Source organism: Danio aesculapii, chromosome 13 (genome assembly GCF_903798145.1).
Source record: "Danio aesculapii chromosome 13, fDanAes4.1, whole genome shotgun sequence".
NCBI lineage: Eukaryota > Metazoa > Chordata > Actinopteri > Cypriniformes > Danionidae > Danio > Danio aesculapii.
In genome coordinates this window covers 15,713,721-15,730,786 of record NC_079447.1, presented here as the reverse complement: position 1 = coordinate 15,730,786, position 17,066 = coordinate 15,713,721, and the positions used below count along the sequence as shown (strand labels likewise).

The following is a 17,066-nucleotide window of genomic DNA, read 5'->3' as shown; positions in this document are numbered from 1 at the left end:
GCAAGGGAAGGCCAAATTCTGTTGATTAATAACCTTTGTCAGTCATTCTTTAACATGAGTCTTTTTTCTGAGGTCTTACTATACAGACGATCCAGAGTCCACACAAGTTCCTCCATTATGGCAGAAGACCAGGCTGCATGGATTCACACCACACTGACCCACATTACGTCCTGACAGCGGCCTTATGTCTGGCCCTCCTAGAGCATGAAACTTGCCATCTTGTCTTGTCCGAAACAACATATCGAAAATGCAGCCTTTCAAATCAAAGAGAGAGAATACGCATCATTTACCTGCTCTCATGTTCATGTTTACCAGGGTCTGTTAAGATCCTGGAAATGTAAACTATTTTGTATCAGTGCATTTTTGATAGCCAGAGTGATATATACAATACAGATGTACATTTTTAAATACATTGTTATTTTATTTAACCAAAAAAAAAAAAAAAAAAAAACACTAAGAGAGGGTGGGACAAGCTCCCCACTTTTAAAAAAAACAGCTATTGGATTTTGTTTTATCACCGCTCTGCCAGTAAGAGTCGTTAAGCTCAAGTGCATCAAATGTGAAGCATCATGAAGGGAGTGGGGTATATGGAGAGAGATTAGACTCAATAATAATTCACGCAAAAGACACGATGTACACATGCGTAGCCAAATTCACGTACGTAAAATATTTATTTATACTTACAAAAACAATTCACATGCACAAAATAAAAATACATTTTCATAAAATACGTTTCACAAATGCAAAACACCATTTGCAAATATATAAGAGTGTACAAAAAGTTTTGAATGTTTAAAATTCACGAGTTCATCCTGAATGAGAATGTGCAAATCCTCTCTCACGTACGACTCACCCTGAATACGAGTGTGTGCATTTTTGAGACTTTCCTGTCAGCACACACCTCCCACGTGAGTCACTCGTGCCCTGTAGCCAAGATGCGAGCTTACTGTTCAACCAATCACAACTCCCTGAGAACGCGGAAATGACCGAAGCGCTTCACTGTGCGTACCATTTGCGCAGTCTGACTTAATTAACGGAGATGATCCTCTAAGAAGAAGAATACTCCTCTATTTAGCATGGCAGGTGAAGAGCGGGATGCGCGGGTAAGTGGTTACTTGATTTCTATAGTGGTTTATGTATGCAAAGATTAAGTATCAAACGTTTGTTAAAGCAATGGCTGCTGTTGTTTATAATGTAAACTTTATAACGTAAATTAAGATCATCTCCGTTAATTAAGTCAGACTGCGCAAATGGTGCGCACAGTGAAGGCCTTCGGTCATTCCCGCGTTCTCAGGGAGTTGTGATTGGTTGAACAGTAAGCTCGCATCTTATTGGCTACAGGGCACGAGTGACTCACGTGGGAGGTGTGTGCTGACAGGAAAGTCTCAAAAATGCACACACTCGTATTCAGGGTGAGTCGTACGTGAGAGAGGATTTGCACATTCTCATTCAGGATGAACTCGTGAATTTTAAACATTCAAAACTTTTTGTACACTCTTATATATTTGCAAATGGTGTTTTGCATTTGTGAAACGTATTTTATGAAAATGTATTTTTATTTTGTGCATGTGAATTGTTTTTGTAAGTATAAATAAATATTTTACGTACGTGAATTTGGCTACGCATGTGTACATCGTGTCTTTTGCGTGAATTATTATTGAGTCTAATCTCTCTCCATAGGGGTATGTTAGATACTAGAGAGCATCTGATTGGTCATGATTTGATGAGGAACTGAAGTATGAGGTGACATGAATAAAACCTGTGATCCATTTAGGTGTGACAAACTACAAGCTTTACATGTTCATAAACATGTTTTATATCTCCTAAATATGAATATTGTTACTGTTTTAGTGCACACTACCTTACAGATAACCTAAAATTAACAATACTAACATCTAAAAAACTTTCATTTTATGGGATAATTATTAAATACTATACATTTTTTACCCCTTATCTGTCTGTTTTAACCAATTTTAGTGTTCACACTTGAGGATCATATATGACGTATGCATGATCCTCAAGTGTAAACACAAAAATTGGTTAAAACAGACAGATAAGCGGTTAAAACATTAATATTTAATAAGTTAATTTAATTAATATTTAATTTCATAAGTTTTTAGATGTTAGTAATATATAACAATAATAATAAAAATATTATATATATATATATATATATATATATATATATATATATATATATATATAAAATTTGTCAGTTCATCAGTTATTAAGTACAGGTTTAGTCGATGTGAAATCATCAAAAATATTTTACATCATATTGATTTTTCAAAATGGATTTTTACTGCCTTTCTCAGAGAGTAAATGCAGAAATACGATCAAAAACATTTTTACAATGTAGGAGACTTCTTTCAAAAACAACAAAATCTCATTAACCTCAAACTTTTGAACAATTTTTGTACTTACAATCTTAAAACAAACCATTTTGTTTAGCAGCTACTGCACTAGCTTACAGATATCCTAAAAACTAACATTATTGATACTAACATCTAAAATATTTTAATTTCATGGGACCTTTAAGCAGGTAATTAAAGTTTAACTAGATCATAATTGAAAAAGTCTTAAATATTTACTAAAAATAAAAAGTATAAATACAAATATATTTAATCCTTTTTCTGTATGTTTTAACCAATTTTTGTGTTCACACTTGAAGATTATATATGATGTATGTGTAATATATATATAGACAATGTAGTGAAATCATTAAAAAAATACTTTGCATCATCAATATTGATTTCTACTGCATTTAAAAAAGAGTAAATGCAAAAATACGATCAAATACATTTTGAAAATGTAACAATTTTGTACATTCAAACTTAAAATAAATCACTGTATTTTGTTTAGCAGCTAGAAAACCACCATTTTAATATTCAGAACCAAAACTATTGATAAACAAGGATATTTTTTTTCCATCAATGAACATTTATAATTTTTGGAAGAGCCACAAGGAGACTAGAGAGAGGAGAAAAATGAGTACAAAAGCCCATGAGTCTGATTGTTGTTGCAAAAAAAAAAAGAATTCTCTATTCTGACAACATTAAGAAAACCAGAGAGTTTAATATCCAGCGAGTGGCTGATAGAGGTGAACATTATGACTATAAAGAGACTTTGTGTACATGTGCCTTGAGATCTATTAGATTGGTTTATATTCAGAAATGGGTATTAAACTCAAAAGATAATTTAATAGTAAGTCAATAACCATTTAAAAAGACAATCAAGCCATTGCAACAATTCAATTTGTGGTTGGAGATGCCTCAAGATCGCTGTTGTGAAACTATTTTATTTGCCCAACGGACTTCCATCTTAAGTGAATTACTGTAAACCAAAGGATTAGTTAAAATGATGTTATGAGATAACAGAGAATACAAATTGATATTGGAGCTCTCATTAATAAAATTGACTAAATGAAAAGATATAGTAAGAAATCTCTGCCCACTTTTCATCAGCTCAATTATGTTAAATGATATTGAGGTCGCACAGAAAGTCAAATGCCAAAAATTCAAACATTTCCTAAATCACAGACAGTCAATCACCTAGACAGTTTCTTGATTAAATCTACCAGGAAAATGCTAGTATTTTATTAAAATCTGTATCATCTTGTCAGCGCAATAGCCTAGTGGTTAGCGCATAGTGCAGTTGCACGTCAGGGCGTCCCAAATTCGAATCCCGGCTCGAGGACATTTCCCTACCCTACCCCTCTCTCTCTCTCTCCAACTTCGCTTCCTGTCTAAATACTGTCCTATCTAAAAAAGGCCAAAAATAAACCTTTAAAAAATAAAACTAAAATCTGTATCATCTTAAAAAAACAAAAACAAAATAACTCTAATAATTACAGCTATGCAAACTTAATTGTTTTTATTATTCGTTTGCTCATTACTTTTTTGTTTCACAGACTCTAAACTTCTGACTGAATGAATGTGGTTCCATTGACAAGCAATTCCCTGAGAATGATAAAAGCATCCAGCAAACACCATGTTTTGTTAGTTTTATAAAGATCTGTTTTAATAAAGCTTCTTGACGAATGGTTGCGCACACATTGCACACAAGGTTGAGTCCCATCAGAGTAACAGATGTTCTGAAAATAAGCTGAAGTTCAATTCACGCACCTCAGTCTCTCTACGCATCACGACACACACAGATGATACCAGTAACAAAGACTGAACTGATGATCTGAATCAAGACAACATAATAATGAACAAAAAAACAGTAAATAAACACAGCACCTTGAAAGCTGTTCTGGAATCGAGAACCTGGAGGCAGAAGCTCAGGTGTGTATTCTTCATATCCACCCACATAGAGCTGACTGAAGGTGTTCAGACCCACCAGCGGTCCAGGAGATGTACCTGTCCTCCTCTTCTGTCCATTCACCTGCTCAAAAAACAACAACAAATTGCTAGGGATCAACAGGATTGGTTTCTACAATTTTAAATGTATATTCTATGTAGTACTATAGTACTTTTCATTTATTCATTTTCCTTCGGCTTAGTCCCATATATATTAGGGTTCACCACAGCAGAATGAACCCCCAACTATTCCAGCATATGTTTTAAACAGCGTATGCCCTTCTGTGGTAGCACCCGGAGGAAACCCACGCCAACACAGGGAGAAACTCCACACAGAACTTCCAACTGACCCAGCCTGGACTCAAACCAGTGACCTTCTTGCTTTGAGGTGACAGTGCTAACCACTGAGCCGCCCTACATAACATTTAAGGTGGATAAAAAAAGTTTTTTCTAAACTGTCCCATGACAAGAATGGGTGTTGTTCAACAGCATTAATGAAACTTTTTGATCCACTTCAAATGCTAACTATGGTGTATAGATGAAGATATGTATGTTAGCATCCTTACCAATGCATACTACAGTTCCACTTATTCTGTGCTTTTTGTCAACTGCCACATTTAATGCTCTTTAAAAGCATGTTGGATTTGGATTCTGTTTTTTTTTCATATCTTTTAAGGATTCTTTGTAAATAGTAAGATTAAAAAACTGAATTTATTAGATTTTTTTAAAGCTAAGTTTATTTATAAACTAATTTCGAGAGGATTACCTGCTTTTGATTGACTGCAGCGAGTCCCGCATTAGCTAATGCACAATCCACCAATCTGATGACTCTTAATCGCTATAAATAAGAGGAGTATCTTACCTTAGCCATCCTCATCTTGAAGAATCCCTCCTTCCACCCCTACTCCTCCTCTTTCCTTGACAGGGCAGCACAGAGGCCCAGTGGTTAGTACCGTTGCCTCACAGCAGGACTGTCACTGGTTCAAGTCTTTACCTGGCCAAGTTAACATTTCTCTGTGGAGTTTGTGTAGGTTTCCCCCGGGCTCTCCGGTTTCCTCCCACAGGCCAAAAACATGTAATTTAAGTAAATTGACCAAACCAAATCGACACCATAGACGAGTGATTAATCAGTAATATTCTCTTAATGGTTATGCATAATTTGCATTCACTATTAACAAGCAGGGGAGTTCTCGAGACCTACCGGAGCTCAAACTCCTCTCTCGCCCTGCAAATGGGAGGGAGCCCCGGGCTCGAGGATCTCATGAACTCAAGGCTCTCTCCCGGGGCAGAATGCCAAACACGCTTTATAATCAATCATCAGCAGAGTGTGAACTTTTAAAACATCAATCGTATATTTACTGTCATGTGTGATAAATGTATGCTTACTGAATAATGCATATATGTTACATTTGAAAAAGTATAAAATTTACATTTAGATATAGTTTAGTATTCCTGTAAATGAGCAGAACCTTATGCTAAGTTATATATATATATATATATATATATATATATATATATATATATATATATATATATATATATATATATATATATATATATATATGTATATATACACTCACACACACATAGCAATTACCCTCAGATCCACATCAAAACAATCAGTCCAAAATCCTCAGAACAAGGTGTTCTCGGTCTGAATGAAAAATAACTCTGAACCCATTTAACTGAAGGAATCAATCTGACCCAACGGACCTACAAAGCAAGCAATATCATAGCTCATAACAGTAAACATAACATAAAAAATATGGTAGTGCCTGATTCTCTGAGTAAAAAAGATTAGTTATTTCAGGTGAAAATTAAAGAGCACCTCTTCATCTTAAAATGTTATTCATGATTGTAAAATTGACTGATTATAAAAAATCTGTATTATATTCTATGTGTACTAATTGTACATATCATTTATCAAATGAAGTGGGAATTATGGCTATAGGACGTACCTATAAACGTGTCAAAATAAGCTTGTAAAGTTGTCAATAAATTTGATCAAATGATGCAGGTGAATGTAAACAGGTGCAGTCTGACCAGTGAGAGGACTTTAAACACATTTTGGTGTGTACTGAAGTGCCTAAAGTAAACCAAAAAAACAAAATAAAACAATACTGTTACTAATGAATTGATTCAAACGTCTGAAATTGTCCACAACACACCTTCAGCCATCCAGTTTTCAGGTATCTTCCAAAGTTGACAGTGTGAATGCTGATCCTCGGATTCAGGCGATCGCTGATAATTGCTGCCAAACCCGAACCAAGATTATACTTATGAACAATCCTGCCGTTCCGAACCCCCAACGCAAAGAAGTCATCTCCACTGAGACCTTTATTACAAACAAAAACACACCACATACAATAAGCACATTAGGTGGGGTTTAAACATCAGGGATTTCTTCTATTCAGAAATAAACAGAAGGTAAAATGTCATTTTGATGTGCTCACTAATCACCTTTTTGCAATGCAAAAAAATTAACAAAGTATGTCAAACTTTCACTGGTGGTTCAGGTCAAACTGACCATCTATAAAATGTCATTTATTTCTCTTTTGAGCTGAAGGATCTAATTCATCTGACCAATTATCAGGTGAAAAGTTGCCTTCTCATCCTCTCTGATTCCTTCTTTTTGATTTTGGTCCTGCACCATGCTGCTCAGCTCCCTTGACAATTGCTTCATTATTCACAGCGCTGTCCTCTTCTCTCTTTCCCTCGATGAATCATCCTAAACTATAATCCCGAGAGACACTCGCTGAACTGAGGAAGATTCATACCCCCCTTACGCTTTTATTCAGCTGCCTGTCTTTTGATTAAACATGTTCGTAGCTGTGACGTGTCAGTTAGCAGCCACCGAAACTGACCTTAAAATAAATTGCTATTGCAGCTGGAGGCATGAGGAAACTTGACCGAGATGCAACGTCTCTCAAAAAGACAGGTTTCCTCTTCTGAGTGACATTTTCAACAGGATGTTGATTTGTCGCTTTTGGTTATGGATATAAATTTCGGAGTTTGGAAAGAGGCATGTGTCATTTTGCAAAAAGTAAGTTTTTCTGTTTCGTTTTCAAGTAAATACTTACTTAATGCAGTATATGTTTGTTTTAGGAGCAAATTTTAATATTAAAAATGCTAAAGATACTTCATGAGCGTCACAATGGCGGAGTGGGTAGTACGATTGCCTCACAGCAAGAAGGTCGTCGGTTCGAGCCCCGGCTGGGTCAGTTGGCATTTCTGTGTGGAGTTCGCATATTCTCCCTGTGTTTGCGTGGGTTTCCTCCACAAGTCCAAAGACATGTACTATAGGTGAATTGGGTAAGCTAAATTGCCCGTAGTGTATGGGTGTTTCCCAGTGATGGGCTGCAGCTGGAATGGCATCCGCTGTGTAAAACATTTGCTGGAAGTTGGCGGTTCATTTCGCTGTGGCGACCCCTGATTAATAAAGGCACTAAGTAGAAAAGAAAATGAATGAATGAAGATACTTCATAACTTTAAATTTAAAATATACATAAGATTTTTCCTAAAATAATTGATTTAGAGTATTCATTATATACTACTCTTAAAACTTTACAACTTATTATTATTGGTTAGTCAAAAATTCAGTAGAAATAAGAAATGAAATATGTAAAATATACTTACAGGTGAAGAAACATTTCATATTTCATTTTCAACGATTTATCATTCTTGAAAAATGAATGTTATTTAAATATGACGGATATTTATACATTATATTATGTGTATACTTATTTTATAATAATAACAACATATATTTTATAAATAATTATATACACTACCTCACAAAAGTCTGGTTGTCTATCCAAGTTTTAGGAACAACAAATAATAACTTGACTTCTAGTTGATCATTTGGGATCAAAAGTGGCTTATATGAAAGGCAAAGGCCTCTAGATTAAGCTTAATTTACCAAAATTAAATATGATCATGCCTTGATTTTTTATTTATTTAATTAGGACAGTAATGTCTGACTTTGCTTAGACAAAAGTCTTGTCACTTAACAGAAATAATGTACAGTATAGAATATAAAGTCATGGTAAATTGGAAAAAGAATTAATACTGTATGACTCCCATGAGCCTGGAGGACTGCATCCATACATCTCTGCAATGACTCAAATAACTTATTAATAAAGTCATCTGGAATGGCAAAGAAAACGCAGGACTCTCAGAGTTAATCAAGATTCTTTGGATTCATCTTTAATGCCTCCTCCATCTTACCCCAGACATGATCAATAATATTCATATCTGGTGACTGGGCTGGCCAATCCTGGAGCACCTTGACCTTCTTTGCTTGCAGGAACTTTGATGTGGAGGCTGAAGTATGAAAAGGAGCGCTATCCTGCTGAAGAATTTGCCCTCTCCTGTGGTATGTTATGTAATGGGCTGCACAAATGTCTTGATACCTCAGGCTGTTGATGTTGCCATCCACTCTGCAGATCTCTCGAACGCCCCCATATTAAATGTAACCACAAACCATGACTTTTCCTTCACTAAACTTGACAGATTTTTGTGAAAATCTTGGGTCCATGCGAGTTTCAAAAGGTCTTCTGCAGTATTTGTGATGATTGGGATGCAGTTCATCAGAAAAATCTATTTTAATAATCCTAATGTTTAATTTGTGTTCTCATTAAGATTATTACTTTTTTGCTGTGATAAAAAAGACAGTTTATTAAAGTATTTTTAGTCTACTTTGAATTCTTTGCCCAATATTTATCCACTATCATCTGAGATTCTTTAGCAACCTAATACATAACAGATCTTTTTCTTATGACAGATAATAAAAATCATTGCCCCGTTGTGTGTACACATAAATTCTCTCTGCTGTTGTGTTTTGGACTTACAGTGCACTGTACAAGAGCTACTGCATTAATATCTCCTATTGAGTGAACTATTTCTGAACCTCACTTTCTCTAACATGACCTTCACTAGTGCTGGGAAAACGTTTACATCCAAGCTATGAATCCAGCTATTGTTTTCTTTTTCAAAATCCACTATATACCGCATTATATCATAAGCACAGAGGGATGCAATGAAATCAAAGTGAATAAGGAGAGATGGGGAAATAAATATAAAAGAAAAATACAGTATTCCCATTTTGACCCACCTTGTCCCTTTTGCCCGGAAAAGAGAATGAGGTTGTTTCTCAAAGCAGAGGCATTATTGGCAAAGGTGAGCTTCAGGTGAAATTCATAAAAATGGCCCGTATTGGGAATAGATGGATAAGCCACATACGATGAGTATCCAAATTCATCAAGTCCACTAAACTTGGGCCGTGTGATGTTGACAGCTGCAAAATAAATCAGAAAAAATATTACATTACAATTCATTCATTTCCCTTCGTGTTAGTCACTTATTCATCAGGGGTCACCACAGTGGAATGAACCGCCAACTTATTCGGCATATGCTTTACATAGCGGATGCCCTTCCAGCTGCAACCCAGTACTGGGAAACACCCATCCACACTCATCCACACACACTATGGCCAATTCAGCTCACCCAATTCACCTATACCATGTCTTTGGACTGAGGGGGAAACCAGAGCACACGGAGGAAACCCACACAAACACGGGGAGAACATACAAACTCCACACTGAAAGCCAACTGACCCAGCCGGGACTCGAACCAGCGACCTTCTTGCTATGAGGCAACAGTTCTAACCACTGAGCCACCGTGTCACCTAAATTACAATTAATTTTTGAAGAATTTATTTCAATCACCAAATTGTCAAAATATAAGGTACATAATAAAAATGGAAATAATTATAGAAATGGGTGACTCAGTGGCGCAGTGGGTATGTCGCCTCACAGCAAGCTGGTTTGAGCCCCTGCTGGGCCAGTTGGCATTTCTGTGTGGAGCTCGCATGTTCTCCCTGTGTTTGTGTGGGTTTCCTCCGGGTGCTCCGGTTTAACCAACAAGTCCAAAGACATGCGGTATAGGTGAATTGGGTAGGCTAAATTGTCAGTAGTGTTTGTGTGTGAATGGGAGTATATGGGTGTTTTCCAGTGATGGGTTGCAGCTGGAAGGGCATCCGCTGAGTAAAACATATGCTGGATAAATTGGCAGTTCATTCCGCTGTGGTGACCTCAGATTAATAAAGGGACTAACCCAAAATAATAATACAAATCAGGGGTTTGATGGCCTAATGTTTAATGGTGACAACAAAAAAGGTAAATAATTTATTTTAGCTATACTTACACAATTTGATTCCATTTTAATTCCAAATTTAATAAGAGTTACACTTTAATTCCAGATATAGTTATAAAATAAAGTATAGACAACTCATTACACTACTGAAAAAACCTACTTAAACTAGCCTAGGCTGGTTGGCTGGTTTTAGAGGGGTTTTGGCCATTTCCAGGCTGGTTTCCAACCATGTCCAGCCTGATCTTAGCTGGTCAGACTGGGTGATTACCAGCTAAAACCAGCTTTACCAGCCAAAACCAGCTATGTCCAGTCTAAACCAGGCAGGTCAAGCTGGTTTTGGCTTGATATAACTGGTAATTTTCCAGCCTGACCAGTTAAGACCAGGCCAAAACCCCTCTAAAACCAGGCTGGTCAACCAGCTAAAACCAGCCAATCAGCTTCGGCAGGTTTAAGCTGTTTTTTTCAGCAGGGTACCTGTTATTTTTATAGGCTACTAATTTACAAGATCAACTTGGAAAATATAATGTTTCAAAGAACTGTTTCTAAAAACGACTATAAAAACAAAACTTCAAGCTCAAACTTGAATAAAAATACCAGCATCAAAAGAAGAGTCTAGATAATATGCAGCTCAAAAGAGTCAGCTAAATGTTACATTGTAGGGGAAAACATTCGTGAAGCATAATTACAAGAAATTCCTGTGAAATGTCGACTCAAATATCGATGGTACTGAAGAAATATACTCTACAAACTCTTTGTGTGATACTTATCTGTGAAAAGTTACCAGTTTACAGTTTACCCGAGGTAAAGTTAACTGCAGTTCGAGAAAAAGCCGCGCGATGGCGATATTGCACCACACATCGCTGTTGTCAAATCATACCTATTATTATTATTTCCTGTGGTTGAAGATGCTGGTGCTAACGATTATCCATTGTAATTCCGTGCCATTTTACTCTGCAAATAAACAATGGTCGTCTAAAATCATTCAGTATTTCTGAAATTGCTACTGTAATGTATTTTCAGAGGCAGAAAATCGTCCTAAATTTCAACATTTAGTCCTCTGGTGCATCAAGCTGAGACACATTTCAGCTTGGGTACATTAAGCATTTACACTTTTTATCCAGCGGAAAAAAATGCTACCTAAAGAGTTTTCCACACCCCTCATTTTGTCTTTATGAACTGTGCAGTGTCTCCGGAGGATTTCTCTGAGCAGCGTTGAAGTTCTTCCCTCTGCTCTCCCTTTGAATTATTGATGCCTTTTGAAATTGCAAATATATTACCTTGTCACGGTTTATTTGCACAGCGCCTAATGAAGGACTAGAATGCGTTTTTAGCAGGGATGGCTTGATGGGTCCAGCTGTATTTCTTAACTCGCTGTGTCATGTAATGGCTCTCTGATATGCTGCATATGCTGAGTTACGTCTTCTTGCTCCAAGTGAAATTCATTAATAAACCCGCCGTTTATTAATCAGACGGGGAAGTTTTTGAGAACGCCAATTACCATCCTATGATATACTGCAGTCCTGGGTAAGGATGTGATTTTGGTACATTTTTGAAGTCAAAAATGATTTCTGGTAGGCTACTTAAAGGGATAGTTCACTCCAAAATGTAAATGTAGTAGGCTACTTACTATTTACTTAACCTCAAGTGGCTCCAACCCTTTATGAGTTTTTTTTTTTCTGTTGAACGCAAATATTCTAGAAAATGTTGAAGATCAGTAGCCACTGACATCCATAGGAAAAATAACATCCCATATGAAAAATGTATATATACTAGTAGCGTTTACTGTAGTTTTTGAGCCATACTATCAATAATTAATTAGTCCCTTTATTGATCAGAGGTCGCCACAGCGGAATGAACCGCCAACATATCCAGCATATGTTTTACACAACGGATGCCCTTCCAGCTGCAACCCAGTTCTGGGAACCATCCATATACACTCATTCACTATGGACAATTTAGGTTATTCAATCCACCTATAGCCCACGGAATGTGAGGGAAACCAGAGCACCCGAAGGAAACCCACGCCAACATGGGGAGAACATGCAAACTCCACACAGAAATGCCAACTGACCCAGCTGGGGCCCGAATCGCAACCTTCTTGCTGTGAGGAGACAATGCTAACCACTAAGCCACCGTGTAGCCAGCCATACTAAAGCATATTATACTCTCTATATTAGAGAATTCACGATTCTTTGTCAAAAAAGTTAAACAACATTCTGTAGAATTAACTATCTTTAAACGATAAACCAATAAATACTGTAGGATACTGTAGTTTTTACAACAGTAAATTATGGTGTATTGTTGTATAATATGCTCTATAGTTGAAGAAAACTATAGTATTGGGTGATTTGTTTTTGTTAGCCTGCTATAGTTATTGTGTTAACATAGCAATTATAGAATCACCACAACAGATTAATTCAAATGCTTTACTATAGTATAGTTCAAAAACAGTACAGTATAAATTACAGTATAATGTTTTTTCATGCAGGATTACTGTTCAATTAAATTAGGTCTAACAACATTTTTCAAATATAATATAATACATCTTTAATATAACAGAAGAAATAAAACCTGAAAACGGGAAACTAATTTTAGGAGATTTTTGATTTATTTAATTTCAATTCATAAATCCTGTCTCTGGCCTATTAGGGAACTTAAATGTGTCCATCAAACGCACACCTCAGAAGTTTGGTGGAAGTACTAGTTCATCGGGAACTCTCATAATATTTTAATATCTCCTAATTCGAAACAAGCTTGAAGTCCAAGCTTCCGGTTACATAATGATGTACAGTATTGGGGTAATGCATTACAAGTAACGTAATATACATAATATTACTTTTCTAAGTAACTTAACTTAAAAAAATTAACTAATAATATTTGATTTACTGTTTTACAAGTTCACTTTTAAAAATAAGTTTGTTGAATTAAAATGAGTGTAATCACGTTGAATCACACTCAATGAGAGAATGAGCTCCCAGTGGGAACAGACAAAAATCAAGATGGCAGAGCCTTACATTTCTGTGATAGAAGTATTCTCATTATTTTGAACACATGGAAGAAAACGGCATTGTCTCAGTGGACAGGGATTTTACTCAACTAATAAGACAAAAATACAAAATTAGCAAACACATTGCTTTCAACTTTCATAAATCTGTATATACGGCATGTGTAGCATTAGGAATTTCTCAGAAGGTAACATTATTCAATTTTTTAAAATGTATAAGAAGGTGTAGGATATACAGTGTGTCGTTAAATGGAGAGCTCCTTTATTTAAAAAAAAGAAAAAATACCCTGCAATTTCTGAAAGAGATCAAGCCTCATGCAGGTAACTCATAACACATAACACATCACTTTTCATAAAAAGTAACTAAGTAATGCAATTAGTTACTTTTTTGGGGAGTAATCAATATTGTAATGCATCATAGATATTTACATTACGTTGATGGATGAGTGACCGCACAGGCATTGCAGACAAAGAGCATGTGTTTATGTGCATGGAAATGTATTATCCACCCTCCCTGTTAAATTTGATCAAATCAGTGTCCTGAAACTCTCCCCTCTCCCGCTTCATTTCTCATTCTAACAAAGAGAGCGATTCGTTTGTGAATGAATCCCTGATGAATCTCCGTTCTGAATGACTCGTTCACTTAGCCGACAATAATACAAGTTTCTGACACCAGAGCATCTTGTCATGTTTAATTAACATTGTTTGCTTATTTTATTCAACAAAACAAGCATAAGCCTAGGATTTAGTGCGAGTTGGTGCTACTTTGCCTTATGATCAGTGCAGTAAGAGACTGTATTATCATTAATGCTTGTTTAGCAAAAATGTTTGTAACATACAAAATCGTAAAAAACTAAATCTTACCTATGAAATGTTCTGCCTCTGTGCTTTGTTTTCTTTGTTTGCTAGTCATTACACCTGTACACAGCACAAAAGTCCAGCATCTTCACATTGGCTTTAATCTTGACTAGTGCGGTTGAATGACATTTGGCCTGGGAGCACTGTACAAATATGGTGGCGCTATTGATGCATGCTCAGGGTCCGTATGCGATATCTATATCTATGGTAATGCATTACTTTCAAAAGTAACTTTCCCCAACACGGATGATGTATAAGGCTAAATAAATATTTTAATTTTCAATATTTCAGTATCAATATTTTGAATACGAATATGACTAAAGTCAAATACAGTTCTATAATAGGAATATAGAATGCAATTTTGGACCAGCAAAACGTTTTCTTCAACTGATCTTTGCTCCTGTAGTTGATAGCACCATCTAGTGAATTTTCAGAATGAACAAAGTTAAAAAAATTTCACTCTATTTGCCAATTTGATGGTTTATTTTCTTGGCCAAAATTGAATATTCAGATGCTTTGTTAGAACTTATATTTTGTGCAGTACAAATACACCCTTAATGACTGTCTGTATCCCATATGATAGTGTACAAAAGATACCTCAAATAACCATATCTAATGGTTTACATGCAAAGGCACTACATGCTTCTCTTTGCCGTATTATTGTGGTGCTGGAAAAAACACAACCTCTAACTTCTTTGCAGTTTTTACAGGTGACGTATCATCCATTTATTTTCATTCGTTCTAGTCAAAAACCGTTTGTGTGCAAGGATTTTGTTCTGGAGAAATTCAATAGCGTTCAGTCAGCTCTGTGTGCTAGACCTGGAGATATTTAGCTTTTCCTGATTTCCTTTCCTCATGACACAGAGAAAAATGAAATAAATAAAGACTAGATTGAAAATATGCACATGTGAGCAACTCCTCACAAAACGAAATCTGTTTGATCCTGAACACTTTCCACGAGATGATTCTTTAATCTTCTGATGCGGAGTCTGGTGATGATGGAATGAAAATACAGGAAGTCACATGATGTGTGGGTTAAGGCGGTTTAGGACAGATGTGCCATTATGTTATGAGTCTATTTTAGGTGAATGTGATGTTAACAGTGCGTCAGAGAGCACGGTGTGTTGTCCTTTAAACACCACTGACGCCTCAAACTGCTTCCAGCAAGACAAGCTCACAGGATCAATCGCAAGATCAATCTATCGGACTGCCTGTGGATTCTGAGTGCTACTTCTTAAAACTTACAAAACTTATAACTTACAGTTATGTAAAGAATTTATTTTAAGCTTGTCAAGTCAAGATCCAATAACAAAATAAATAAATAAAAAAGCATACCATGATCATTCGCAAGATCAATTTATCGGTATGCCTCTGGATGCTGAATGTTAACTTTGATGACGGATGTAGGTTAGAGGTAATATGATTTTACGATGGTTAGATTGAAATAAAAATAAATGAATAAATAAAATGACTAAATATAAAAGTGTTTAGCAATAAAAATGAAAAAAAAAAAAAATCGATACATCAATCTATCAATGCCAGTGGATTATAATAAATAACACAATATGAAATGACACAATTAATAACAGTGATATTTGCGTCAGCTAAAATTAGGGCTGCACAATATAATGTTTCAGCATCGATATCGCAATGTGATCATTCGCAATAGTCACATCACAGGTCCATAAGCAGACCCATCTCTAGTCTCTTCCCAGGACAATCTAAAGTGTCTGTGAGAGGTTCAGTATAACTTTAGGTGCTCATGTTATTCTGGGCCCTGTCCTCTGCAATACAAACACCTGTTTTCACATCAGAGTTACCTGTCATAGATGCAATCTCTACTGAGTGTTTACATACATTGCCATACATACATTAATTTTATAATGTCACTCACTATCCTGAAAGCCTCTCACAGATATAACTTCATATAAACTCATTCTCCAGCAGCTCCAAACATTGGTGACCTCACACATTCCTCAGCAGGGTGCTTTTCCATAAACCAAGCTTACAAAAAAGCCAGGCTTATTTTATTAAGTCAGGTTTATTAATGGCGGATTCGGTTTCATAAATCAAATTTGCGAGAGATCAAACTCAGTTACTCTGGCAACTTATACTGGGAAACTAGCCTGGTCCGGGGCAGGTTAACTCTCAGGCTAACTCTTAAGTTCAAGCTTAATCAAGGTGATATTCACCTTCATTAATTCGATTAAACATTCACCTGTCGTAATTTGATGCTATTTTAATTCACTTAACCTCTTAATAATGATTAAAACTTTATAGTCACTTAATAGTAAATATCATGCACCTGTAGGAATGGGTTAATTACCACAGCGGTTCGAACTGTAGTTCTGCCGAATGGGCAGTATTAATAGCTATAAATGTGGGAGAGCGTTGATATTATGTGATTGTATTGTATTGCAATATGGAACAGTTAAGTGTTGATGTTAAATCAAAAGTAATTCACAAATACTTGAAAATGAGATGATTTAATAACAATAATTCTCAATGGTTACAACTGAATTAGTTACAAAATAACTGTATAAAATGATCAAATATGAAATGATAAAACATATGATATAAATTGTACCCAGCTTAAATGTAAAATTAAAGTTACCAGAGGTAGAAGGAGAGACACAGGGGGAGGGAGAGAGAGACAAAGAGAGCAGGCCCAGAAGTTAGCCTGACTGCAGTAGAGTCAGAGAAGATTCAGAGGTGGAGAGGACCAGAGGAGGAAAGCAGACCAGGAAAGA

The 17,066-nt window shown here is 35.9% G+C and overlaps 1 protein-coding gene across 1 annotated transcript in view; it reads right to left on the bottom strand.

Moving 5' to 3' along the window:
* eys (eyes shut homolog) overlaps positions 1 to 17,066 on the bottom strand; it is a 407,203-nt gene that overhangs the window by 4,308 nt on the left and 385,829 nt on the right. Inside the window, exons 40-43 of the mRNA XM_056471602.1 lie at positions 9,415 to 9,597; positions 6,470 to 6,636; positions 4,242 to 4,386; positions 80 to 254 (exon numbers count right to left, since the gene is read on the bottom strand). Of these exons, the coding sequence (XP_056327577.1) occupies positions 80 to 254; positions 4,242 to 4,386; positions 6,470 to 6,636; positions 9,415 to 9,597 (670 nt within the window). The remainder of the gene's footprint in view (positions 1 to 79; positions 255 to 4,241; positions 4,387 to 6,469; positions 6,637 to 9,414; positions 9,598 to 17,066) is intronic.